The 27,070-nt window shown below is 38.8% G+C and overlaps 1 protein-coding gene across 9 annotated transcripts in view; it reads right to left on the bottom strand.

The window, feature by feature from the left end:
- Dock3 (dedicator of cytokinesis 3) overlaps nucleotides 1–27,070 on the bottom strand; it is a 309,055-nt gene that overhangs the window by 280,531 nt on the left and 1,454 nt on the right. For all 9 annotated transcript variants that reach the window (XM_060385341.1, XM_060385339.1, XM_060385340.1 and 6 more), the window contains exon 2: nucleotides 1,046–1,129. In XM_060385341.1, coding sequence (XP_060241324.1) covers nucleotides 1,046–1,129 — 84 coding nt within the window. The remainder of the gene's footprint in view (nucleotides 1–1,045; nucleotides 1,130–27,070) is intronic.

The following is a 27,070-nucleotide window of genomic DNA, read 5'->3' as shown; positions in this document are numbered from 1 at the left end:
TGTGAATGAGGAACCCCTAAAGGCCGGGGATGTTGGATCCCACTAGAGCTAGAGTCATAGTTGGTTGAAAGCCTCCTAATGTGGGTACTGGGAATAGAACTTGAGTCCTCTGAAAGCACAGTGCATGTTCTTAACCACTGAGCCATATCTCCAGCCCTTACCACCTTATTTTGATTGATTCAGAGTCCCTCACTGACTCTGGAGCTCAGATGATTTGGCTACACTGGCCAGCTCCAGTGACCTGCTTGTCTGAGTCCCCAGTGCCGGGGTTACAGATATGGAGCTGCAGGACACAGATCTTCCTGTGTGGCCCAACAGCTACCTTGACATCTGAGCCATCTTCCCAGTACCCCTAATTTTTTGCTAACATTTTGATTCTGTATAATTTCTGATTTGACTTTTTTTTTTTTTTTCTTTTTTCAAGACAGGGTTTCTCTGTGTAGCCTTGGCTGTCCTGGAACACATTCTGTAGACCAGGCTGTCCTCACACTCACGAAGATCCATCTGCCTGTGCTTCCCAAGTGCTGGGATTAAAGGATTTCACCATGACGGCCTGGTTTCAAACTTGATTTTTTTGCAGAATTTTGAAAAATATATTTTCAGAATGCATAAATGTCATAGTAAAAATATATATGTATAAGAGAAAAGAAGAGTAGTGGAATCAGACTCCAGTGGAGCATGTATTTGGTCTTATTACAACTAAAGATATCTAGTCAATCTGACAGAAAAAAAAACAAAAAAAACAAACAAACAAAGATAAACCAATAACAATACACTCAAATGCACTTAGGTACAAGTAGATTTTTAGGAAATCTAAAATGATCATTTGACATAATATGTAAAATTAGTATTCTGATGGCCAGAAATGTCTATAACTATACTGAAGTAAAAAACTTACACCTTTATGTTGAATATAAATTAGGGAAGATTTTATAACAGTATTTAATATGATTAATAATGGATTCACAGGGACTGCTTAAAAATATATTTGCATAACCTAACAGTAATTGATCACTGTATGTGTGTTTTATAGGCCCACACTTACCTTCACATTTTTCAAGAATCTGAACGGTTTCTCCTATTTCTAAGACCAGTCCTTGGGGGACAGAGCCTCGAAAGCTGCATATCACTAAAAAAGCAAGGATAAAAATATCAGTTAGTATTTTTTCAATATTTATAGTCAGAGCTACTAAATTAAACACTAAATTTTCCTTTAAAGCTCTCCATTATTTTTCCCATATATTTTTTCATTATAATTCCTGTTTAAATGTGTAAGCATCTTTAACAGTCAATACATTGTGAATGGTAATATCATTAAGTCAGAAAGTTACATACATTGTAGCAAAATTATTTTTCCTGAGTGTTGTGCACATGTTCCTAAATAAAACATTTCATGGCAGTTGTTGTGGGAAAAGATAAAATCAGTAGTTCACAAAAAGACATTGAATTTAGTGTCTCTGCTGGACTATTAAACTCAATATTTATATTTGTAGACAAAATGGTCTTATAGATATAGATATACTATGTAACTCTGACAGATGCAACATGAAAAAATGCTACTGGAGATTTTGTTCACCTTTTTGTTTTATGTATGCACATTTACTGCTATCAGCAGCATATAACAGTTTCAACATCAATTCAAGAGCTTATTTTTTCATGTTCGCTTTTTAATAAAGAGCCTCATTCTTATAATGCAAAGCATTAGAACAGAAGCCCTCCCCAACTTTACCTGAGCATTTCCTTCATATTTCCCTTTGTTCAAATAGTTACTTTCTCTTGATAGATGAAATTTGTTGGAAACACCAGCATTGCAAGAAATGTGGAAATGCCCTGGAACTCCCCACTGGAAAACAACCCTCTTGATGTTTGTCAGCTTGAAACTACCTCATGCAAGGGGTGTGCTTTTTGCAAGCTGGAAAACATCCTTGTGTGGACTCTGAGAAGGGGTAAATAGAAGCCCACAGACAGTGAGACAACACTTTTTGCATCACTACAGTTTGCAATAGTTTGGATCACTTTGCTGATTTTTGCAGAGAGAAATGCACCACAGAACGTCTTGTGCTGCTTTGGTGGAGTTTTGCCACTTTGGTAGACCTGTGCCATTTGGATGGAGTCCGGCCACTTCTGCTGAGTGGTGCCACCTGTGCCGCTGCTGCTTGCTGTTTGCTGCCGCTACTGTGGTTTGCTGCTTTGCTGTTTGAACTGCTGGTATCATGACTGAGATTGGTGTATCCCCAAAGAACCCAATGACCCTAATCAGCAGGAAGTAGCTAAAAGAGGTCTACAGCCCCTTTCCTTACTAATCTACCTAATGTCAGGAGTTGGAGGTAAAGGAGTTAAATAAAGTAAGAATTTGAAAATTTAAGCCTACTCATTTTTAAGTAGATTAGCTATAAAGAATAATAATGCTACAATCTACAGAACCAGAGAGGCTAAGTTCCAAGGAGGGCTCTAGGGAGAAACATGGATCTCCCTGGGAAGGGAAAATAAAATACATTTTGCGGGTGGACTGGGGACAAGTAGGGTTGGAAACAGGAGGAAATAGGTGGGGGTGATGACGGAGGAAGACAGGACTAGGAGAAACTACTAAAATTGAGGGACATTTCAGGGACACAGTAGAAACCTAATGCACTAGAAGCTCCCAGGAATCAACAAGGGTAATCCTAGTGAAAACCCTAGTAATGAGGGATACAAAGCCTGAACTGGTCATCTCTTGTTATTAAGCAAGGCTTCTAGTGGAGAGACTGGGACACCAACCTAGACACAAAACCTTCAACCTACAATTTGTCCTGCCTGCAAGATGTGCTGGCAGCAGTAGTGACACAGAACTTGTGGAAGTGGCCAATCAATAACTGGTCCTGAGACCCATGCTAAGAGACTGCCTGGAAGGTTAGGAACAGAGGCTGGATAGCCCAGCACCTAGGATAGAACCAAACACAACTGGCAGAAACACCTACATACATACATGCATACATACATACATACATCATATTGAAAAAAATAATGTAATGCTCAGGCCACAATAATGCACACACGGCCCTTCCCCCCTCACAGATACCATCCAGCACTTGAAATTCACTGAAATACTGAATTTCTAGCTAACAGATTTCCAGGTACCAGGATATCTCACTGGGGGAAGTGAGTTTACATCAAAGGGAATATTGATGGCCAACATCCTTCTCCTCATCCCTTTTCCTACCTCCTGCCTGAGAATCAGTGAGCATGGTTACAGACTTGTACAATGAAACAACCCCATCCTCGGAAAGGTATAAAAAGAACCCTCTCCCACTTCTGCCGCACGGCCCCTGATTTCCTTTCTTCAGAACTACTACTTCGCTGTCTTTGTTGTTGGAGCCTAAACTTTCCTCAAAGACCCTGCATGCTTGTACCTGTTTGTACATGGCATTAGTAACTCTTCTAATAAATTCCTTACCCTCAACAATCAGTCTCAGTGTCCCTCTTAAACTCACATCATTGCATCACATCACCATGAAATGATGTTAATTGTTACTGGTTATTTCACAGATATTATATACCCCCCCTCTATGATATATATTAAAGAAAACTACTTTACAAAGATAATAACTTCTGAAACAGACTTGTTAGTGACATGAACCTTCCCCAGGATTTATGTCTGTGTATTCCTAATCTTACCATGATGATTCTCTTCAGCAAAGGCAATTTTTAGACAGGCCCTAAGACTGGGAACTCCAAGCAGTGCCTTTCAATAATTAAAACTCTATACACAAGCACTTAATTTTCAAATCAGTTGGTTGTGTTATCACAAAGCTTTGGAACTTCTGGATGCTAATTCTGAGCAAGTACTTGATCATCCTGACAGCCATGTTTTGTAAGGCTCTAGACTGTCAACATCATGCAGAAGCATCCACAGGACAAGCAGAACAGACTTCATGTTTGCCTGACATAAGAACCATTTCTTCTACACTTGCTTTTAATTGTCTGTAAAGGGTTCACTGGCACTCGCTCCTTAACGCCTGTCACTTATTTCCCCCAAGGTGGGATCAAATCACACCAACCAGGAAAAAACTTGTCATATCAACATGAGACAAAGAGAACAAACTACCAAACAGTTCATGCTTTCAGGGACAAGCCAAGGAGTTATCAGAATTTAAATGAAGTCACACTAGGCATAATAGCACTTGCCTTTAATCTCAGCACTTGGGAAACCAAATCCCCGAAAGAGATTTACAAGTTGTTAGATAACTACCTTACAGAAGAGAAAATGAGGGGTCAATGCTGATGGGACCAACCTTGACAGGGACTTCTCAGATATGCATAAAACCCTGGCCCTCTTCTAACACCTACATCTCCTGTCAGGATCCAGAAGATGGATCACTAGAGCTCTTTGTCCCTCTCCCAATGTGGCCACACTGAATATTTCTTCTTTTTCTTTTTTTCACCATTAATTTTGCCATCCTAATTGTTATATTAAAAAAAAATAGGAGGCTTATACAGGAATAAAGACAGAGCAGAGACTGAGGGACTGTCCAACCAATGCCTGGCTGAACCAAAGACCCATCCTCCTATGGGAGACAGCCAACCCCTGACACTATGAATGACACTCTAACCTTACAAACAGAAGCCTATCAAGAGTTGTCCTCTGAGAGGCTCTACCTAGAATGCATCAAAACAAATGCTGAGACACACAGCCAAACATAGGATGATGTGTACAGAGTCTTGTGCAAAAGTGGGAGGAAAGAGAAAAGGACTTGGAGGTGACAGGAGCTCCACAAGAAGACCAACAGAGCCAACTAACCAGGACCCAGAGGGGCTTGCTGAGGCTGAAGCATCAACCAAGGACCATGCTTGAACTGGAAATAGGCCCCCTACAAAGATGTAGCAGATGGGCAGCTTAGCCTTCATGTGGATCCTCAAGTAAGGAAAGCGGGGACTGCATCTGACATGGACTCTCTTGCCAGCTTTTTTATCACTTTCCTCGTGGAACTGCCTTGCCAGAAAACAGAGGAAGAGGACACGCTTAGCCCTGATGCAACTTGATGAGCTGTGGTGGATAAGGAGGCACTCCCCTTTTCTGAGGAACAGGGGAGAGAACTACAACCTGTCTCCCTGCTAACCTTCTTTCTCTTCTACCCCATATTGCGGTGTTGGAAGGGATTGGGGTACAGAAGGGAAGAAGAGGTATAAGAAACCCAAATAAAAGTTTTTAAAACTATGCCAACAAACATCCTTTTTATTTATTTATTTATTTTTTGGAGACAAGGTCACTATGTAGCCCTAACTTGGTTTTCACTACATAAACCAAACAGGCTGCCTCAAACTCACGACAATCTATCTGCCTCTGCATCAATTAAAGGTGGAAACAGAGACCCACATCTGAACATTATATAGAAAATGAGAGATCTTGAAACACAGCCCTAAATGGAATATGTCACCTCAGGTTTCAGGGAACCCTGCAGAAGAGGAGACAGAAAGTGTGTCTTGGGGGAAAAAAAGAGAGAGAGCAGAGTATGTTATGAGAACACAGACAACTAAATGACATCAAGAAAAGAGTTAAGTGGACAAGATAAGAAATTCAACAAATATACACCATTAAGAAAAAGAATCTATCCCAGACACAATGACAAAGCTGATAAAATATCACAAGAACTTCAACAGTACATTCATCTAATGAGAAAAAAAAGGTAAACCAATTATGTATCTGTATAGAAATTTCAAAAGAAGGAAGAGGGTAAAGAAAGCTTTTGTAAAGAATGACTAAAAAGTGAAAATAAGGTGTGATGTGGTTTGTGCCTGTAATTCTAGCACTTGAAAGGCAAAGACAGGAGAATTCCAAGTTTGAAGTCAACTTGAGATAGACAGCATGCTACAGGCAAGCTTCAGGTACATGGGGAGATCCTGTCTCAAAAAACAAAGACCTAACTGACAGGGCTGGCGGTATAATTCAGTTAGCAGAATTACAGCATGCTCAAGGTCCTGGGTAACAAACAAGCAAACAGCATCCACAGCCATAAAACAGTGATTAAAAATTAAGAGCTTTTAACTAATACACATTATAATCAAATTTTAACATGTCAAATACAGAATTTTGAAAGTACCAAAAGCAATTTATCAAATATAAGAGTTCTTCCATAAGATTGTGAGTAGATTTCTCAGCAAATAGTTTCCAGGCAGGAGACAGTGGAATGATACATTCAAACTAATGAAAGAAAAGGAAAAACTGATAAAAAGAACAGATTACTCAGCAAAGCTGTCCTTCAGAAATACAAGAGATAAAAGTTCCTATTCCCAGACAAAACTGCTGAGACATCACCTTATTACCACTGGACTTAGCTTATAAGGAATATTAAAGAGTTCAATCAAAGTGAAAACACTCACTCTGAAGGTGAGATAATACAGTCAAATTGGGAATAATAAAATGTATCATTCCAGTACAACAGTTAAAAGACAACAGAATTAAATATAACTCTTATCTCCAGCTTCTGTTCACGAATGTCCAATATAAAAAAAAATAAAACATTATTAAATAAAATATATAGAGAGAAGAAAATAGCATGTGAGGAAATTGAATTTTTTTAATTTATACTTAGTTAAAAGTGTACATCTCTACTATGTACAAAATGCTATTTTGAATTATATATTCACTCACATATTTATATTTTGTGCAACATTTAAAATCTCTTAGCAATTTTTAAGAATATATTACTATAACTATAGTTACCATGTTGTAAGTGTACACTTTTTAAATATTGCCACAATTGGTTATCAGTTTTAAGTAGACCTGTAAGACAGCTTAAGTAAGTCTAATGGTACTATCAAAGCAAAATCTGTAGTATATAAATAAAAAATAAAGAGGAGTGCAGGCAGTTTGTTGTAAGTTTGTATCTCCCAGAACTATCAGAGAAGCTACCCCTTTACGTTTCACCAACATGGATGCCTAACATGACCTAAACCAATAGACATCCTAATGTGGAAGTGGGGACCTCAGAAGGACAAAGGACTACAGGAAACTAAGGAATACTGAGCAGGGAAAATAGTCTTCCCCAGGGAAGAGCATTCCAATTGGTTATCCAATACCAAATGGTCAGCCCTGAAAACATAAAATGTATACAGGTAACGTTATTCAGACTGAGCAGTTTGTATATTTATATTTAAGAACATACACACACACACACACACACACTCACTCTCTCTCTCTCTCTCCCTCTCTCCCTCTCTCTCTCTCTCTCTCACAAACACACACACACAAAAAAAAAGGGGCAATGAATTTGACAGAAAGCAAATGATGGTACATGGGAGGTCTAGCAAGAAGAAAGGGAAAGAAGGGCTGGAGAGATGGCTCAGTGGTTAAGAACAGTACTTACTATTCCAAAGGACCCAGGTTCAATTCCCAGTACCCACATTACAGCTTACAACTGTCTGTACCACCAATTCCAAGGGATCTAACACCTTCACACTAACAGACATAAAATAAAGTTAAATAAATTATTTTTAAAAGATAGGGAAAGAAAAAATATGTAATGATATTATAACCTAATTTGTTTTTACTTCAAGTGCATTGGTGTTTTGTTTGCATGTATGTTTGTGTGAGGGTGTCAGAACCTCTGGAACAGGAGTTACAGACAGTTGTAAACTGCCATGTGGTTGCTGGGAATTGAACCCAGGTCCTCTGGAAGAGCAGCCCGTGTTCCTTTTCTTTTTTTAACAAATACATTTTTTCTAAAGTGGTTATAAATTTCAAGATTATGATGTCATAATAAAGACAGTTTATTGTGACAGTATTACACATTTATACCATTTATTATTTTTATTAATAATAATGCAGCCAGTGCTCTGAACTCTCTCCAGCCCCCTAAAAACATTTTCAATTAAAATGTTTGCATTTTACAAACCAAGATGAGTGTAAAAGGGAGTAAAAAAATATTACATTCAAAGGGAAACCAAAAGAAAGGAGAAGTAGCAAAACTTCTATCTGGTAAAAACAGAATTTAATCAAAATTTGTCACAAAAGAAAAAATGCATGAGATAAGGTTAATTCAAAAAGAAGCTGTAATATCAGCAAACATGTATGCATCCAACAACATCTTTAAACAAAGGCACACATTAACAAGTCTAAAAAGAAAGTAAACAGAAGGCAAGACGGTCACATTAGGGGATGTAAACATAACACTCTCAACAACAGCTATACCATCCAATAAAATCAACAGAGTAAAACTAGGCTTGAACAATTCCCACAAGCTTTCCTCTGTCGCCCACATGTGGGCCTGGCACAAGTACAAAAATACAATTTAATTTCTCGAGACAAAATTGAAAACACAATATACAAAAATATGGGATGAAGCAAATAAATAATTTTAGGCAGGAAATTTATAATAGATCCCGACATGAAGATAAAAACTCAAAAGGCTGAAAAAGAACAAATTGAACCCAACATCAGCATTAAAGGGAAAATAAAGAGCAAAAATAAAATAGAAGACTAAAAAACAAAAAAGGTGAAATGAAAATAAGATTTGAATTTTTGAAATCAAAAACAAACAGACCAAGAATAAAGCAGGTGCTTCATATGATTTTCATTTGATAATTATATATGAGATATGAGACCTCATAACTGGCACCAAAAAAGGTCCATAACAAGCCATCAGGAAACTTACAGACAAAAACATTTTATAACAGGAGAAACAGGAAAATATTCCTAAAAACTATGACCTGCCAAATCTAAATCAGAAAGAAAGACTTCTGAGTAAGAGCAGAAGTTGCTTTCAAGGACCCAGTAAAGAAAAAAGTTAAAAAAGGGAAAAAAATAGACTTTCCCACAACAAGAATTTCAAATAATTAGCAAAGGTAGGTAGGATACCTGAAACGTGCAGAGAAAACAATGAGTGACACCTTAATCTGTCACCTTCTTCTGACCTCTGCAGAGCAAGGCACCCAGGTGCTACACATACATACATGCAGGTAAAACACTCAAAAACATAAATCAAAATTATCTAAAAAAAATTTTCATGGTCAATGACCTCAAATAGGATGTTACAAGTAAGCAGATAAATTCAATACAACACAGAAAACAACAGACAAAAGTCAGCAAAATGGATGAGAAAAACAACAATATAAATGAAAAGTAGCTCTCAGCTACTGCTTCAGTGCAGTGCCTGTAGGCTTCCTGTCATGATGATCATGGACAACCCTGTAAAATTTTAAGCAAGCCACCAATTAAATGCTTTCTTTCATAAAAGTTGTCTTGGCAATGGTGTCTCTTAATAGCAATAGAAAAGTAACTAAGACAACCCACTATATCCAAAATACATACATCTGAAGCACATGGTATCTTAACAGTCTTCATTCTAACCCATAAAGTTGGCCTTTAACTCAGATATCTACTTGCCTCTACCTTTGGGTGTTGAGTTAATCTTATTAGAAATGCAGTACTATGCCTGACTGTAAAAAAATATTTACTTATTTTACTTTATTTTTATGGGTGTTTTGCCTGCATGTGTGTATGTACACCACATTATGCAGTGCCCGGAGCTCAGAAGGCATGAAATCCCCTGGAACTGGAGTGATGGATGGCTGTGAGCCACCATTATGGGTACTGAGAACCAAACTCAGGTCCTCTGAAAGAGCAGCAAGTGCTCTTAACCACTGAACCATAACTGCACTCCTTTAAAACATGTCTTAACAAACAGACAAGGTTCAAAATAGCGTGTTTATTCAGATAATTAAAGAAAAGTAGAAGCTAATAATAAGAGAAATTACAGACAGTAATTTGCAGATTGAACAATATACTCTTGCATGGCCACTAGGTCACTGATGAAATCAGAAGGAATATAAATAATGTCTAGATTTGGAGGCTGGAAAGATGGTTCAGTGGATGAAAGCACAAACTACTCTTCCAGTGGACCCAAGTTTGGCTCCCAGCATTACTTCAAGCAGCTCACAATCACCTCTAGCTCCAGTTAAGGTCCAATACCTCTGGCATTTGTGGGCATTACACACATGTACACACGCGTACACATGTACACATACACCCATGCACTTTAAAAATAAAACAATTTTTTTATAATTCCTAGATGAACTAAGACAGGTCAGCAGGAAAAGGTGCTTGCCATCAAGCCTACCAGTCTGAGTTTGCTCCCTGGCATGCTCAGGGTAGAAAGGGAGAACAGACTCCCTTAAGCAGTCTTCTACAGGCACACCACAGCAGATGCATGTCTACAAACACACACACACACATACACACACACACACACACACACACAAGTAAATAACATGCAAAATACTTTAATTCACTAAGAATTTTGTAGGAAACCAAAAAGCTTCTATACAAATACAAGCTATAAAAGTGAATTTTAATAACGAGATAAAAATACTAGAAAAATATGACTGACATATTTTAAAAGTTCAGTAAGATAAAACCAGTTAAAGCCGTCCAAGAGAATGGATCAAGCAGAAAACAGTATCAAGCATGTGGACCTGAAGACAAGTAAGAGGAATTAGAACATTTAAACATTACTTATTAAAATTAGTAACAAGGTAAGAACAGAACATGTGACACCTACAGGACACTTTTTTTGTTTGTAGACTAGGCTGGCCTGGACTCGATTTGTAGACTAGGCTGGCCTAGAACTCACAGGAACCTGCCTGTCTCTACCTCCTTGAGTGATGGGGCCAAAGGTGTGCGCCACAATGCCAGGCTGCAAGACACTATTAAAAAGCCAAATCTATGACTCAGAGACATTGAAGGAAAATGCACAGAAACATATTCAATAAAATCATTTGCAAACAACTTTCAAAACTTAGGAAAAGAGACATCCACCCAGATCTAGGAGGCACTAGGAGTTACTTTTCTAATTGCTCTGACAAAATCAACTGTGGGTAACTTTGTCAACTTGACATATCGTAGAATCACCTGGTAAGAAAGTCTGAGAGGCTGTCTACACTGGACTGGTTTTTAGTATGTCTGTGGCGGATTGTCTTAATTAATTTAATGTGGGAAGACCCAGCACACTATGGGTGGGATCATCCCCTAGGCATCATTCCCTGAACTGTTTAAGAGTAGAGAAACTGAACTAAGCATATACAGGCAGGCAGCATGCGTGACTGAAGATGTGATGTGAATTTCTGCCATTTTTGACTTCTCCAAAATAATGGACTGTAAGCTTTCTCTCTAAAATAAACCCTTTCTATCAGAGCACTTTACTATAGCAAAAGAAAGAAAGCTAGAACATAAACTTGAAGAAGAAGCACCCTGGGTTTACAGTCTGAGAGTGCAGTCTGCCACTGTGGGAGTCACGATCACGTGGCAAGTGGTATATGGTATCTGCAGCCAGGAAGCAAAACTACATCAAAACTGGTGCTCACCGCATTTTCTTCTCTTTATTTGGTCTAAGAACCCAGCCCACGAGATGGTACTACATACAATTAAGGATATATCTTTCCAACTCAGGAAACCCAACCTAGGAACTCCCTCACAGACAGCCCAGAGTTTTGGCTCCAAAGTAATTCTGGGTACCATTAAAATGACAAACAATGTTAACCATGAAAACTAAATATGTAAAACAAATAAAGTTCAATGAATGAAAACTGCAAGAGAGAAGCACCAAGTCAGATATAAAAGCAAATCATCAAAGTAACAGCACATTTCTCAACAAAAACCCAAAAGCCAAATGGGCACAGGATGACACATTTCAACTTCTGAATGACCGACAATAACTGTCAACCCAGATTACTATATCCAGTGAAGCTATTCTCTATCACTGAAAAGAAAGAAAAACTTTTCCATAATAATTACAAACTAAAAAAGAAATTCATAACAACTGAGCTAACACTACAGAAGATACCTGAATAAATCTTATACACAAAAGAGAAAAATGAACACATTCATGAGACTGTGGGGTGGAAAGGATGCACTAGAGTCTAAATAAGGCAATGAAGATAGGGAAAGCCGTAAATAGTACTAAAACAACAAAATGAGAGAAATAAATGTATACCTTTTAATAAAAACCCCAAATGCTAACATTCTAATTCCTCACCCAAAAGGTACAAACAGGATGGACTTTAAAAATCAATTTCCACTGGGCACAGGGACACACCCTTTATTTCGTAAACTTGAGAGGGAAAAGAAAGTGAACCTCTTGACTTCGCGACCAACCTGATCTACACAGGAGTTCCAGGACTACATAGTGAGAAAAAAATTTTATAAACCAACCGACAAACTAAGATCCATTTAAGTATTGTCTGCAAGAAATATACCTCACTGGGAAAGCCAAACATAGCCTTGGAGGGGGGGGGTAAAGGGGTGAAAAAAAAAACTAATAGCACTACAAAGTAAGCAGGTATAGCAATTCTAGTATCTGACAAGATAGATTTCAAATTAGAGATTTTCTTAAAAAGATCACTTTATACTAATTCAGAGAATGATCTATCAAGAGGACATTACAATTTTAGACATATACTATGAATACTTATGCACCCAATTTCATAGAACAACTACTACTAGATGTAAGGTCACAGATTAATCCCAACACAATAATAGTGATTGATGTTAATAAGGCATTCTAAGTCTATAGTCAGGTCAGCCTGATAAAAACAAATATCTGAGTTTAGTGACATCACAGGTCAAAAACAGGTATCTCAGAAGCTTTCTATCATCCCACAGAACTTTCTCTAAAATAGACCATACAAAGCAAATCTTAACAAACACCAAAAAGTAAAAAACAAAAAACTTTCTTGTATTCTATCTGACCACATGGAATAAAACTAGAATCAAAAGCAACAGAAACAGAACATTCACAACCTCATAGAGATTAAATAACACACTATTAAATGAGGAATGACTTATTAAAGAAGTCAAGAAGGAAACTAAGGGCCAGGGAGAAAATTCAGCTGGTAAAGTGCCTGCCATTCAAGCACAAGGACCTGAGTTTGGATACACAGAACACATTTAAGAAGCTGGGCATGGAGGTCTGTATAATCCCAGCCAGGCTACAGACCTCCTCAAAGGAGAGACTGACTAAGCAAGAGATCACGGTGGAAGGAAGACTAACTCCACAAGTTGTCCTTTGACTTCAAGTGTGTGTGTGTGTGTGTGTGTGTGTGTGTAAAACACTATGGTCCTAATGTTATTTTAAATGCCTCTGCAGAAAAAAAAAAAGACTAGTAAGACATGTCAATACGTTAGCAAGAATTACATCTCTAAAAAATCATGTTTAATTTCTTTAAATTTCTTGTTTTTTTTTTCATATCTACTGATATTTCTATAATCAATATGCATTGTTGGAGGTACCTGCTGGTGGAGGTTGCAGTTCTTGCCTGGACCAGACAGCCATTCTGAGCTCAGCACTAAGGACAGAACTACTTCCCCTTAATGGGGTCCCCTACTCTCTGCCTGACTTCATCTGGAGAACGTCTTTAGACACAGATTCCCCTACCCACACTTGATATATGACCTCTGTCACAGCTCCCTGCCAGCTCTCCCCTCCCTGTGCCTATATGTTAATTAGGTAAGGACACAGCATTCTTATGATAGGAGCATGCTGCATAATGCAAATCAAGCATCCCTAAAGTGCCTAGTTCCAACCAATTATGTACACCTGTTCTTGGAGCCCCTCCCACCCACTCCCCTAGGTGTCTATAACCTTTGTTCTTGGAATTCAAGCTAAACTAGCCATCAGCCATTCCCAGGGTGTGTTCAGGCCATTCCAGGCATACTTCTTGTCTCCTGCCTCTCCTGACTCTGTGGGCTACTGGGAAGCAGTCCCCAGGCAGGAGGAGAATGAACAATTTATCTTACATAATCAGAAAAATGCATACAGATAAATAAACATCAAATGAATTCACCATACTAAACTCACACTATAGAGAAGACTGAAATACATTACATTCTGGAGAAACTTCAACCAAAATAGACAAAATCTCTTCATTGTGCTTTTAAGGGTGGAAAAATCACTAATTCAAAACACAGAATTCCCTAAAGATGCTGAACAAAAGGTAATGGGGAAAAGTTAAATTACATTGCAATTAACTGATGTAAGATTTCCTAGTCACTGTTGTGATAACTTCAATTCAAGGTGAAATGAATTGCTCAGGCTCCCACCCAAAATCAGTCATTTGAACTCAGTGCTAAGCAATAAATCCCTAACAGGCTCAGGAAAGAAAAGGGTCAAGCACAAATATATACTCACAATGTCATGTGCCTAATAACCATATATTAGACTCACTGCCTGCCTTTTAAAACAGCCTCAAGGTTAAAAAAAATAAATAAACTCTTTACCAGTTCAGACTCCTAATGGAATATATGCTAGATCCTGATGACACAAACATGAAGAACATTCCTTGACCAAAAGCTAAGTCTAGGGCAAAGAAATGCAATTAAGCATATTATAAAGGAGTAAGGGATTTATCAGAAGCAGCACTTACATCAGGCAGAGCTGTGAAAAGGCACCAAAGAGATAACATTTGAGCTCTTTCAGTTGGCATTCCCCAAGTAGAAAAAAGTAGTCATAGAATCTTGGTCATATTTATACCCTGAGCAAAGCAAAAAGGTCTTTGTTGAAATTTCTGAAAAATTAACATGTTTCTGAATAGGAGTACACCAAGAACATAGGTGTATTATAGTCAACAAACACCTGAGATAAATTAGCTTGTAGGTGCAGGTAGGGTGGAAGACACCCAGAGGCCCCTGCCCCGGGATGGTTTGTGTACTATGAAGAGAAATGGAACTAAAGACAGAAGAGTGGGGGGAAATAAAAAATTTAAATTAAAAAAAAAAAAAAGGCCTGATGTGAGTCACCTGCACTGCCAGCTGATGGCACGGGGAAGTCCAGCCCACCTGTTGATGTGCATGGCCCATGTTAACACCAACCCCCAGCCCTAAGGCTGTGGCCACAGGAGAGGCGGCCCTGCCGCTCACCACCTGAGACAGGCAGGAGAGCGGCCCTATCCCCCGCCAGGGTGGTGTAGGAGGGTGGCTGTGCCCCTTGTCACCCCCACTCCACGCCACAGAGCTGGCCAGCCCCCAGGACACAGGAGAGGAAGAGCTGGCCCCATCCCTCAGCAGATGTGGCACTAGGCTGAACTGGCCCTGTCCCTCCAGGGCAGTGCTGGAGACCTGGCTCTGGCGGCACAGGCCCAGGCGAACAGGAAGGCCAACCAACTCAGCTCCCCCAGGGGCCCAGATCCTGGGCTTTGACTTGACCAATCACAGCATCTACCCCATCTATGAACTGCTAGAGCTCATGAAGAGATTGGTCCTGCAGAACCAAAGCTTCAGGATCTCTATGACACAGGCTAACAACAGAATATCCAAGAGGAGTCCTAGGAATGATCCAGTACTGTAGCAGAAGCCAAAGGCCTGGAACCAGACCAATGACTCATTGAAAAGAACATTTTCAAGTAAAGCTGTTTGGGCAAAAGGATACACTGTGTGACACACCACAGCTTCCAAGGAAAGATTTTGTTTTGTTTTGTTTTGTTTTGGGGGGGAGGGAAGAAGGCTGCAAGAGTGGAGATCCGAAGATGGAAAAACAGGGAAATGAGTGCGACTGGGGTGCATGATGTGAAATTCACAAACAGAAAAGTTTTATTTTAGCTCACAATCTTACAATATTCAGCCCATGACTGGGTAGATGAAACTAGTGCTCTCAGGAATCAGGAACACACAGCACAGCAGATTACTCAAGCCAGGAAGAAATGAAGCAGTAGCTAAGTTCTCACTATTTTTTTCAAGGACACACCACCAATAGCCGGAGGACTACTCACAAAGCCTTGCAGCTACCATTTCCCAATAGCCCAAGCCAGGGGCTATCGTTAACACACAGGCCCTGGAAACAGGGGCATTCCAAGTCCAAACTAAAGCAATTTTGGAATTTAAAAAGAAAATTTTAGCATTACATTTCCTCCTATGTAGGAAGATGAAAATAGGACTAACCTCTTTCAAATACTAACATTTCTTTCATATGCCCCGTAACTAAAAGTAGATCCACACAATCTTCTCAAACACATCTTTCTTCCAGGTTAAAACATCTTGCACAGACCATAATCTAAAACCTGCCCTAACCCCAAGCACTATTAGGTTCACAAAGGTGGCAGAATAGTTAGCACTGTCAAGAAATTGTCATCCAGATAATTTGCATTCAAATGTAACACAGCAAAAAAATCAAATTTTATAAACTAAATACCTCTCTCTGGTGTTTGTTGAAAATTAAATATTGACTTTTTTTCATTTGCCTTAATAGTATGACATACTCCTTTTTTGATTTTTATTTTTTAATATTAATCACAGGTTATTTACTTTGTATCCCAGCTATAGCCCTCTCCTTCATTCCCTCCCAATCCCACCCTCCCTCCTGCCTTTTAGCTAAGATCAAGTGCAGTATCTGTTCTTATCAGTTAAATATTGACTTTTTAATTTTTTTATTACCTGCAAAAAGACAAGACACTTGGATAATAAAGTCTTAACTGTATAGATAAATGATCAAGGAAAGATGTGTATAATCACAAACTTAAGCTTCAAAAATATTTGAGAAGTTGTACTGATAAGCCATATAAAATGTGATCAAATAAATATTTTAAAAGAACATGTTGTTATATATTAAAATTGGCTACATAATGTTTATTATTAGCCCTATACCAATTTTAATATACAACAACAAATGGCACCCAACTAATTTTATGTATCCATAGCCTTTAACTCATACTTTATCATAGTTTGGCAGGAGGAATAAACTCCCAGGAAGACAACCCAAGCTTAAATTCTAAAAACTCCCCGGTCAAAAACTGTCTCCTACATGACTTTTTAAGAGAAACTCTTAAACAGGCCCACAAACAAAAGACAGCTTACTGCAGACAGACAGGAGACAAATGGAGCAGACTTAACAAATCATAGCTGGCTGCCACCATGGGGAAACATAAGCCATTTTCAAACTATTAAAAAAGAGGGGAAGGAATGACTCCTCAGCAAAGATGGTTTGTTCCTCAACCCTTCCATGGTTGCACGCAGGCCGGCTTAGTGCACGTGCTGCCTCAGATACCACGGAAGCAGCTGCTGCCTTCAAGTTCCTAACAAACCTACCAAACCGAAAGGCAATTACCACAGAGGGAGGATTTCTGATGAGCAGGCAGGAACAATCCCCATCAGCTCACAGAGTGGCACCTGGGAACATCCAGGAGACAGCCTTGTTTGGGTCCACATGGGAAATCAAATGCAAGGAACTCAGACTAACACAAAATAAATAATTTATATTCTGAGTAACCTAACAGTTTTCTAGTGTGGAACTTCCACAGAAACTGAAAGGTAATTTAATCAGTGCTAAATAAATAGCACAAAATAATTAATTAATGCTCAGAACAGCCTACAGTTCACAGAAAATAATAGGAACTCTAACTAACACAAAATAATTCATTAATGCTTTTAACCCCACTGCTCGGGAAAGAGGCAGAGCCAGGGCTACAAAGAAAAACCCTGTCTCCATAAAAATTATATCACTATAAAAATAGTATATTTTAACTCCTTACAATCTTGTTCTAATTTAGCAACATAAAGATGTTTATATATTCAATAATAGCATTATTTATCCCCTTTGGGGAAAAATCAAAATGTTACAAACCTAAATAAAAAAATGAGCTAGTAAATTGGATCATTCTATACTTACAACAACTTCATACCGGAGGACAGAGACTATACTATGTTAGAAGGGAAGCTTTATGTTTATGGTAACAGGAAAAGGAAAAAAAGCTTTGGACTCCACCCAAAATAATAAGGATCAGATATGACAGGGGGAGACCTCCGCAAAATTTAACATACCATTCTTTTAAATGGCTTAGATAAAATTGGTTTCTAGTTTGGTCTACAACCCAGACTGGATTATGGAAAAATGCCTTTCTTTTGCTCATACAAAGAGGAGAAAACCATCCTTAACTGATCTGTGCATGCTGTACATCACATCTCATACATTTATAATTTTAGGACTGTATAATGCTTGTGAGAAATTATATGTTTTCAGAACAAAAGACCTGGACACTGGTGACGCTGGATCAAACCTCCAGCATGCTGAGATGCTGGCACATCTGTTCTAGCATCCTGCGTGGTCCAGCTTTCCAGCTTCAACCACATCAGATGCTGTTCCTCATCAGATGCTGCTCCCAAGAAAGCTTTGAAAAAACCTGCCAATCTCAACTGGTCAAGTATTTCAGACTGTTCCAAACAGGACTTCTATTAAGCCTGAAATTTCTCAACATTTAGAGACTGGAACATAAATGTTAATGCTAGCTACTTAACCACTTTTCCCAATTTCCTTGGGCCCCCAAACAGGATTCCTTTACCCCAAAAATCAGCAAGAAGCAAATCTTGAAATTAACACATTTCCCTTAAGGGAGGTTGGGTAGCTTTTTGGTTGTTTTCTGGGGCTATGAATCTTTATTTTCATTGGGAGATGGTTATATGTTACTAATGGTCTTATTCAGAGATAAAATTAGGTTAGACTCAGGGATTTCTCTTTTCTTTTTTCTTTTCTCTACCTTTCTTTCTTAGGTAAGGAGGAAGGGGTATATAGAAATAATAAGACAAAGGGTAGATTACTGAATCTACTCCTCAACTTAAAGCTTTAATTATTATTCTCAAATAAGGTCATTTTGTTACATAGGTATAGAATTCAAGGTTATCCTTGACACGTGTGTGTGTGTGTCTGTGTGTGTATTTAAACTGCTCTTACAAGCTGTTTAGGATAATTAAGTAATACACACTGTTAGCTAATCAACTCATGGTCAAGCCAGATACTAGTCTAATTTATCACAGGAATATAAATCCTAGGCTTAACAGATAGATATGATTCTATAGATAGATAGATTACATAAGGATAAATAGATAAGTCTTCAAAAACTCAGAGATCTACAGAATATGGCATTTCAAAATGTTTTATTATTTTAAGGATTCTTTGACAATGAGATATGTCATCTCCTGGCAGCACCCAGCCTACCTTAAAAAAGATGATGAGCATTGAAGAACCTCCATATGGAGATGTCTTCAAATGTGGCAAACCAGCCACCTAGGCAAGGGAAATGCCCTCGATTTATGACAGACATAATCTGCCTAAAATGGGCAAGTTTAATCCAGGACAAGTCAACTGCCAACCTTTGCCAAGACAAGGTAAGCAAGTCCTAAATAGTTCCTGCTTCACATATATGTCTGTCAAAGGTACTGGGCCAAATAACTGAAGATGATGTTCCAACTCTATAAAGAGTTTTGGGTGGCTGTTCATGCAACAAACTGTCTCTGATTTTTATTTTTTGGAAGCTGCTAGTATGCACTTCCTATTTATTCAAGTAATTAATTTTATTCCTTCTCAAGTCTCTGATGACTAGATAGCCATAGTTTTATAATTAGCTTAGTTGCTTAGAAATTAAAAAGATGTTTTAGGTCTAGATAGATGTTTTTAGGTTGATAGATACAAACTATAATAAATAACTTTGGTACAAAATTTTAGACCCTCATGGATAGGATATTTTCTTCAAGACTGCCAAATACATTTAGACTGGACATTATATATATAAGTCTTACCTATTGGCCTTTATAGGTATTCCATAATCATTCTTACTATATAAAGAATATGGCCTTTTTATTTAGACAGAAAAGGGGAATTGTTGGGGGTTAGCTGATGCTCGTATTTTGATGCCCTATCCTTGTTGTGTAGACCTGCCTAAGACATTATTCCTGATTGGTTAATAAAAAAGGCCTGTACCTGAACAGGCTGAAAGAAGGTAGATGTGGCTAAGGTTCCCAGGCTTTGAGGACAGGAGAACTATGGGAAGGAAAAAAACAGATGGGAAGAGAGGAGGGAGAAGGACACTCATGGAGAAGGAACCACGTGGGCCAGGAGGAAGCACTCCAATAACAAAAGGCCCAGATGAAGAATACAAGCACATATTTATAAGATTATGAATGGAAGGTAGCCCAGGTAAGTATGGTGAAGGCAGATGGCACTGGATAGAGGCTGGGAGGTGGATGGTAAGCTTACTGAGACAGCATAGGTGAAATATTTGTCCAGCCCAAGGTAAATAAGACAATTATAAAATCTAACAGGTGTCTGTGTCTTATTGATTGTGACAGCGGGTTAAATAATACTGCCATAATAATTACAGGGTTAATAATAAATGATATTTAGCCCAATACCATTTTTTTCTAACAACAAGAACATTTGAGATTATGTACAAACTGAGAATACATACTTTAAGCACTGAGCTCTTCCAAGAACACTGATACAACTGTAGCACAATCTCTTCTGGTTTGTACTACAAAGTACAATCTCTTGCTGGTTTGCTTGTTTTAACCATGAGTTACAAAAACTAGTAAATTGCCACCAATACTTTTGAAATTTTTATTACATTCTTATTTATTCTGTGCAGATGTGTACCTGTGTCTGGGCACGTGTGTGTCACGGCATGTGCGTGAAAGTCAGAGAAAACTTGATTGCAGGAGCTAGTTCTTTCCTTTTACCATGTGGCTCCTTCCTAGGGATCAAATTACAGAACCCTGTGTTGTATTTTTTCTAAGATCTCTTAAAGGGGGGCTGAAGAGATGGCTCAGAGGTTACAAGCACTGGCTGCTCTTCCATAGGTCTTGAGTTCAGTTCCCAGCAACCACATGGTGGCTCACAACCATCTAGCATGCAGGCATACATGTAGGCAGAACATTGTATACATAATAAATAAACCTTTTTTAAAAAATCTCTTACAGGCCAAAAACTGAACTAGTGAGGCTGGAGAGATAGCCCAGTGGTTAAGAGTACTAGCTGCTATCACATGACACCTCACATTCATTGGTAATTCCAGTTCCAAAAGATCTGATACTCTCTTGTGGCATCCCTGGCCTCAAACTCACAGCAATCTGCCTGCCTCCGCCTCCCTGCATGCTGGTATTAAAGGCATGCACCAACACACCTGGCTAATTTTAAACATATTATCAAAAATAAGGATATAAAGTCCAAAAGCTATTAAAAGTTAACATTCATCACCAATGCAAACACCAAGTATGAATATCTGGTACTTAACAACCTCAATGGCCATTCTTTTCAGACTGTCATGCTTTAGGATATGTTACACCTGGAGCTAGAAAGATGGCTCAGGGGTTAAGAGACTATTCTTCCAGAGGACCTGAGTTCGTATTTCCACACCAATGTCCAGCAGCTCACAACTGCCTGGAACTCCAACTCTAGAGGATCTGACACCCTCTTCTGACCTCTGTGAACACTAAAACACACTTGGTAGGCACAAAAATATGTATATATAAATAAAAGTTTCATGTTACACTGAAAATATTGCCATGTGTACAATGTACTCTAATGCTTCTAAAGTATAGTATAATGCTGCAAGATAAAATGATCTGTAAATCTGAAATCTACTGAATGTGCTATATGCTAGATTTTCTACTAAATCGTGAAGATGACTATGGTAGCTCATGCGCACCTGTTGCCCAACTACTGCGGAAACTGAGGTGGGAGCCCAGAAGTTAGAGACTAACCTGGACAATACAGCAAGATAAAAGGGAAGTGGGGAGGCTCAATCAGTAAATGTTTGCTGCACAAGCCTGGGAACATGAGTTCAGATCCTAAGCACCCATGTAAAAGCCAGGCACTGTAGCACACGTCTGTAACACCAATGCTGGGGTGGGGATGGCAACAGGGAGCTCTCTGGACACTCTCTGGCCAGTTAGCCAATCTAGCTAAATCCTTGAGTTCCAAGTTCAACAAGGGACTCTGTCTCAAAAAAATAAGGTTGAAAGCAGTTGAGATAGACACCTAAGGGTCAATCCCCTTATACACATGTAAAACACATAAACACAGACTTTTTAATGATGATTCCCTGTTTGTTTTAGAGAATAAGAGGTTAGGACAACTCCTTTTGGCTTAAAAAAGCCACTCAATTAAAGTTCTTTCCTCTGTCCTAAGTGTCTTTCTAAAAAAGAACAATAGGCTGAACATAGTGGCCATTCCCTCAATCTTTGCTCCATCTTTGTCCCTGCACATCTTGTCAGCAGGACAAAATTTTGGTCAAAGGCTTTTGCTGGTGGGTTGGTGTCCTTATCTCTCCACTAAAAGCCTTTCTGGCTACAGGAAGTGGCCACTTCAGGCTCCATATATCCCACTGCTAGGAGTCTCGGCTACGGTGGCACCCATAGATTTCCTGGGGCCTCCCCTTTCCCAGGTCTCTGGCATGCCCCAGACATGTCCTCCCACCTCGAATTTCTATTTTTCACCTGACCCTCTCTCCCCCAAGCTCCTTATTCCTAATCCCCACCATGCTCCCCTCCTCATCCCCTCCCTTACCCAGTTCCTTCCCTCCATCCACCTTCAATGCCTAGTTTAACTCCCCTTCTGAGTGAGGGTCCTCCCTTGGACCCTCCTTGTTTCTTTGGGTCTGTGGATTATAGTATGATTATCCTGTACTTTATGGCTAATGTCCACTTACGTGATATTCGTTTACCTAGTTTAAAATGAAAACTCTAGACCAGTGGTTCTTAACCTGTGGATCTTGACTCCTTTGGGGGCCTAACAACTCTTTCCCAGGATCTCTTAAGACCATGAGAAAACACAGGTACATTACAACCCATAACAGTAGCAAAATTACAGTTAGCAAAATAGCAACAAAATTAGTTTTATGGTTGAAGGTCATCACAACATGAGGAACTGTATTAAAGGGTCACAGCCTTAGAAAGGTTGAGAACCACTGCTCTAGACTTTGTCTCAACTTTCAAACTAGACATACAGTACTGACAAGCTGTATTCAAGGGCAAAGGGTGTAATAAAAGAAGCTGTAAAGCTGGCAGGGTAACTTAGATAAAACAGCACTTGTTGCCCAAGCCTAACAAGCTGAGTTTGATCCCTGGAACCCACAGTGGAAGGAAAGAACCAAATCCCAAAAGCTTCTCCTACCACCATGGGACCTCATCTGTCAACACTCAGACCCATATTTAACACACACATACACATAAACAGACACACAATAATAATAATAATAATAATAATAATAATAAATTCTTGTGAAAGAGAAGACTCTGTGGCTTAGAATTCTGAAATCTTGGGTTCAAATTTCAATTCAGGGGCTGGAGAGATGGTTGTTCTACCAAAGGTCCTGAGTTCAATTCCCAGCAACCACATGGTGGCTCACAGCCATCTATAATGAGATCTGCTGCCTGCTGCTGGTACAATGGCACACATGCAGGCAGAACACTGTATACGTAATAAATAAATAATTAAAAAAATGCTAATTTCGATTCAGGACTTATTAGCCATGTAGCTTAGATCTGTTATTTTACTCTTGTCATAATGCTCAAGTAAAATCTTAAATGTTAACACTCCCTACAAACACTAAACCTATGATTATAAAATGCAGACTATACCCTTGTTTTTCAGAACACTATAAAGTTCTAGAGATGTGACATCTATTCCTCTTTTGGCCTCAAAAAGAAGAATTGGTTCTCTTTCAGAGGCTTCAAAAACTGGCCTTCATTGCTGGGACTGATGGGCCATAAAATAACTAAAAAAGACACTGTCAGCTAGGCGTGGTGGCCCTCACCTTTAATCCCAGTACTCAGGGAGGCAGTGGCAGGCAGATCTTTGTGGCCACCCTGGTCTACAAGGCAAGCCCAGCCTGGTCTACATGGCATGTCCAGGACAGCCAAGGCTACACAGAGAAACTCTTTTTAAAAAAAAAAAAAAAAAAAAGCCACTGTCTTCAGGCTAGTCTAGTGACCAGTGGATTTACTCAAGTATTGTGAACAATGATGGATGGTTCTTTCTCCCACTCCACCTCAGACTCCTCTGTACTACAGATCTTTTTATCCCCTTTCTTTCCTTCTTTCATCCTGTTTTTCTGTCTTCCCTCATTCCCTTGCCTCTCTCTCTCCTCAAACTCCTGATCCTTGAGTCTCCTCAATTCAAGGAGGTATGAACCACACCAGGCTCTACCACAGACCCTTAGAAGTTAAATTTCTGTTAAACTTAGTGATTTATTTAAATAAAAATAAAAGACTGTATACACATACCCTGGTCTTGAGAAAACCAAGGTATAGGAAATTAAAGAAAAAATGTAATTAGGAGAAAATAAATATAGCACTGCAAAACTACACGTTAAGTATTCTGGAGGGTAATGAGGGAAATATGTCATAGTAAAAGAACTGAAAAATAGCAAACAACAAGAATCAATGTTCTGAATTATTAAAAAGTTTACCATAGGGCAGCTCATTGGCAGAGTGCCAGCCTGGCATATCCATGTGAGATTTTTGTTGTTTGTTTGTTTGTTTGTTTCTAACCTAACGACAGCAGTGGTAGGAACAAGGTGGCTTTTTTGAGGCAGTTTTCACCTTCTCTTTGTTAGGTTTTCTATTGCTGAGCTAAAGATCATGACTGAAAGCAATTTAGGGAGGAAAGGGTTTGGCTTTCAGATTACAGTTTCGTATTACAGTAATTTGGCTTACAGATTTCAGTTCCTCATCAGAGGAAGCCACAGCAGAAAATGAAGCAGAGATCACAGAGAAATTCTGCTTACAGGCTTGCTCCCTGTAGCTTGCTCAGCCTGTTTTCTTATAAAGCCCAGGCCACCTCTTCACAGGTGGTACTACCTACAGTAAGCCAGGTCCTCCAATATCAATCATTAATCAAGAAAAATACCCCAAAAGGCTTACGAAAGGCCAGTATGATATAGGTAACTCCTCAACTGAGATTCCCTCTTCCCAGAGGATTTTGTCAAGTTGACGAAAACTAACCAGCACACACATCTAGAATATCAAAATAATTAATACACACTCACACTTTTGCTGATCATCTATTGAATAAATGAATTTACTTACATTTTTATGTGTTGGGGACATTTCTTGTTTGTGTTAATAGAGGGTGAGAAAAGTGTTGTTTTTAGTTTTGGTTCCCTGTTTGGTATTTGGGCACAATCAGTATAAAGGACAAGTGTTTTCTTATTTAATGCACTGTAGAGCAGGACGTTCCTTGGAAAGACAACCTAAGAAATAAATATGTACACAGAAAAGTTTCCAAAGAATCATGCTTTCAGGCCAGACTGAACCATAGAGTAAAACCTTGTTTCAAAGTCACAGAGAAAAAAAAAATTCACAAAGAATCTCCTAATATTAGCAAAGAACAAAAGCAATCAAGTATGGCATAAAATACCTCTGCCAAAAAAAAAAAATTTAAAAGGACTATGCATAACTGTTGAATGACCAAAGAAAGGCAGGAAGGAAAGAAAAGCAAACTCTGAGATCCTTTTATTCATCTTATAATAGAGACCATATTAAGACAACTCTGGGATCTACATATGGCGACACAATTGGGTTCCTCGAGCAACCTGGAGGAACATCATTCATCTTTACAAAAGGGCAGTGCCCTTCCCACCTTCTCAAGCCAATCACAGAATACTGTAACAAAAGGGAGTTCGGGTATGACAGTCTTAAGTGAAAAATAATAATAATTCAGAAATGTTGTAACCTGTACAGAGCTCCTTCACTGTAAACATAAAGTTTAAAGGGCAGAAAGAAGTTCATTTTGGGCTTATTGACACATGCCCTTAATTCCAGTATTCAGGAGGCTGAAACAGGTGGAGCTCTGTGAGTACCAGGACAGCCAGGGGCTACATAGTGAGAAACTGTCTCAGGAAAAAAAAAAAAAGTTGTTTACTACTAGATTTCAAAAGCCTTACACATGTCAAAACACAATGGAACAACTGCTTACAGGGCAGAGGAGGGAGACTTTGCAACAGGGACTCCTTCCCTCACCACCATTGGGAATTCCTTCTCACAGTTCTCCAGATTGATGGAAAGTATGTTTTCCTCCTAAATGTAGGACTATAAATTGCTAAACAGAAACAAAAATCTGTGTTCCAACTTCATCACAAAATGCAAAGCTGGGGCCAGTTAGATGGCTCAGTGGGCTAAGGCAATAAATAAATAAACGTTTAATTGTAAAAAATCAAAGCTGAACTCAAAATATTTTTTATTGAAACAATAGTCCTTAAAGCAATTAAACAATGGAACAAATGGGAAATCATTTTAATTGACATGTTTTCTCATTATTAAGTACGACATTGAAGATATCTTACAGATTGAATTAGAATTTAGGAAAACACCTAGAAGTACAGCCCCTAACGTGTTTAGAGGGGGAAAATGGCCTGAGTTTTAAGCAATTTAAACAAAAACGTTTAGACCATAATAGGAAAAGACAGTTGAAGAAAACTGTGAGAGAAATAGTGAGCATTTGCCTTTAAAAAAAGAAAAGAAAAGAAAAGAAAAAGCATCAAAATTATACCAGAACCAGACAGCTGCAAAGAAGCTGTCTTGAGAATAACAGGCACTTAAGATCTGCCCTGTACCCAGAGCTGGGCCCTCCACGGAGAATAACAATTTTTCTAATGCTGAGCACACAATCCAAAGAATTCAAGAATCTCATTCCATCTTTTGTTTTGGTACAACACACATCAAATCCTAGTACTTAAAAGAGTCACATCTACCTATTCTGATTGGCTTTAATTATGGGTCTCAGAACTAACACACCCAGTGTTATCACGGCGTTACCACTCTCTCAGTACTAATGGGGGATTAACATTTACGAACTACTTAGCGTGTGCTTGTTTAGTTTTCACAGCCTGCAAGATATGTGAACGTGAGCCCTCATTTACACATTAAGAAAATGATTTAGGTAATTTGCCCAAAGCAACAGCTAAAAGAAGCCAGCACTCTGAACCCCACTATTACAACTTGAGAGTCCTCCCCTGAAGAAAAGAAATCCATCAAATACCACCGGACAGCCGACCACTTTCACGTAAACTGCTTGTTAGTCTAGTCAGAAGAAAAACCGTCACCTCCTCATTCCACAGTATCGACGTAGTATTCAAGGAATGCTTTAAATAGAAAAGGTAAGGGGTCCCAGCGGGTGAATTCCAGCGTGCGCATCATTTCCTAATCCCTTTTCAAAAGACTCTAGGACTTGGAACCTTTCTTACCAGTGCCATTGTAGCATTAGCTAATTACAAACTTTGGAATGTTACTTTTCAGAACAAGAGAGAGGGCTTCTCTGTTATAAATACTCTTTTTATACAC

This window comes from Meriones unguiculatus, chromosome 6, assembly GCF_030254825.1.
Source record: "Meriones unguiculatus strain TT.TT164.6M chromosome 6, Bangor_MerUng_6.1, whole genome shotgun sequence".
NCBI lineage: Eukaryota > Metazoa > Chordata > Mammalia > Rodentia > Muridae > Meriones > Meriones unguiculatus.
Note: the sequence above shows the minus strand (reverse complement) of the source record. Positions and strands in the feature narration are given on the sequence as shown.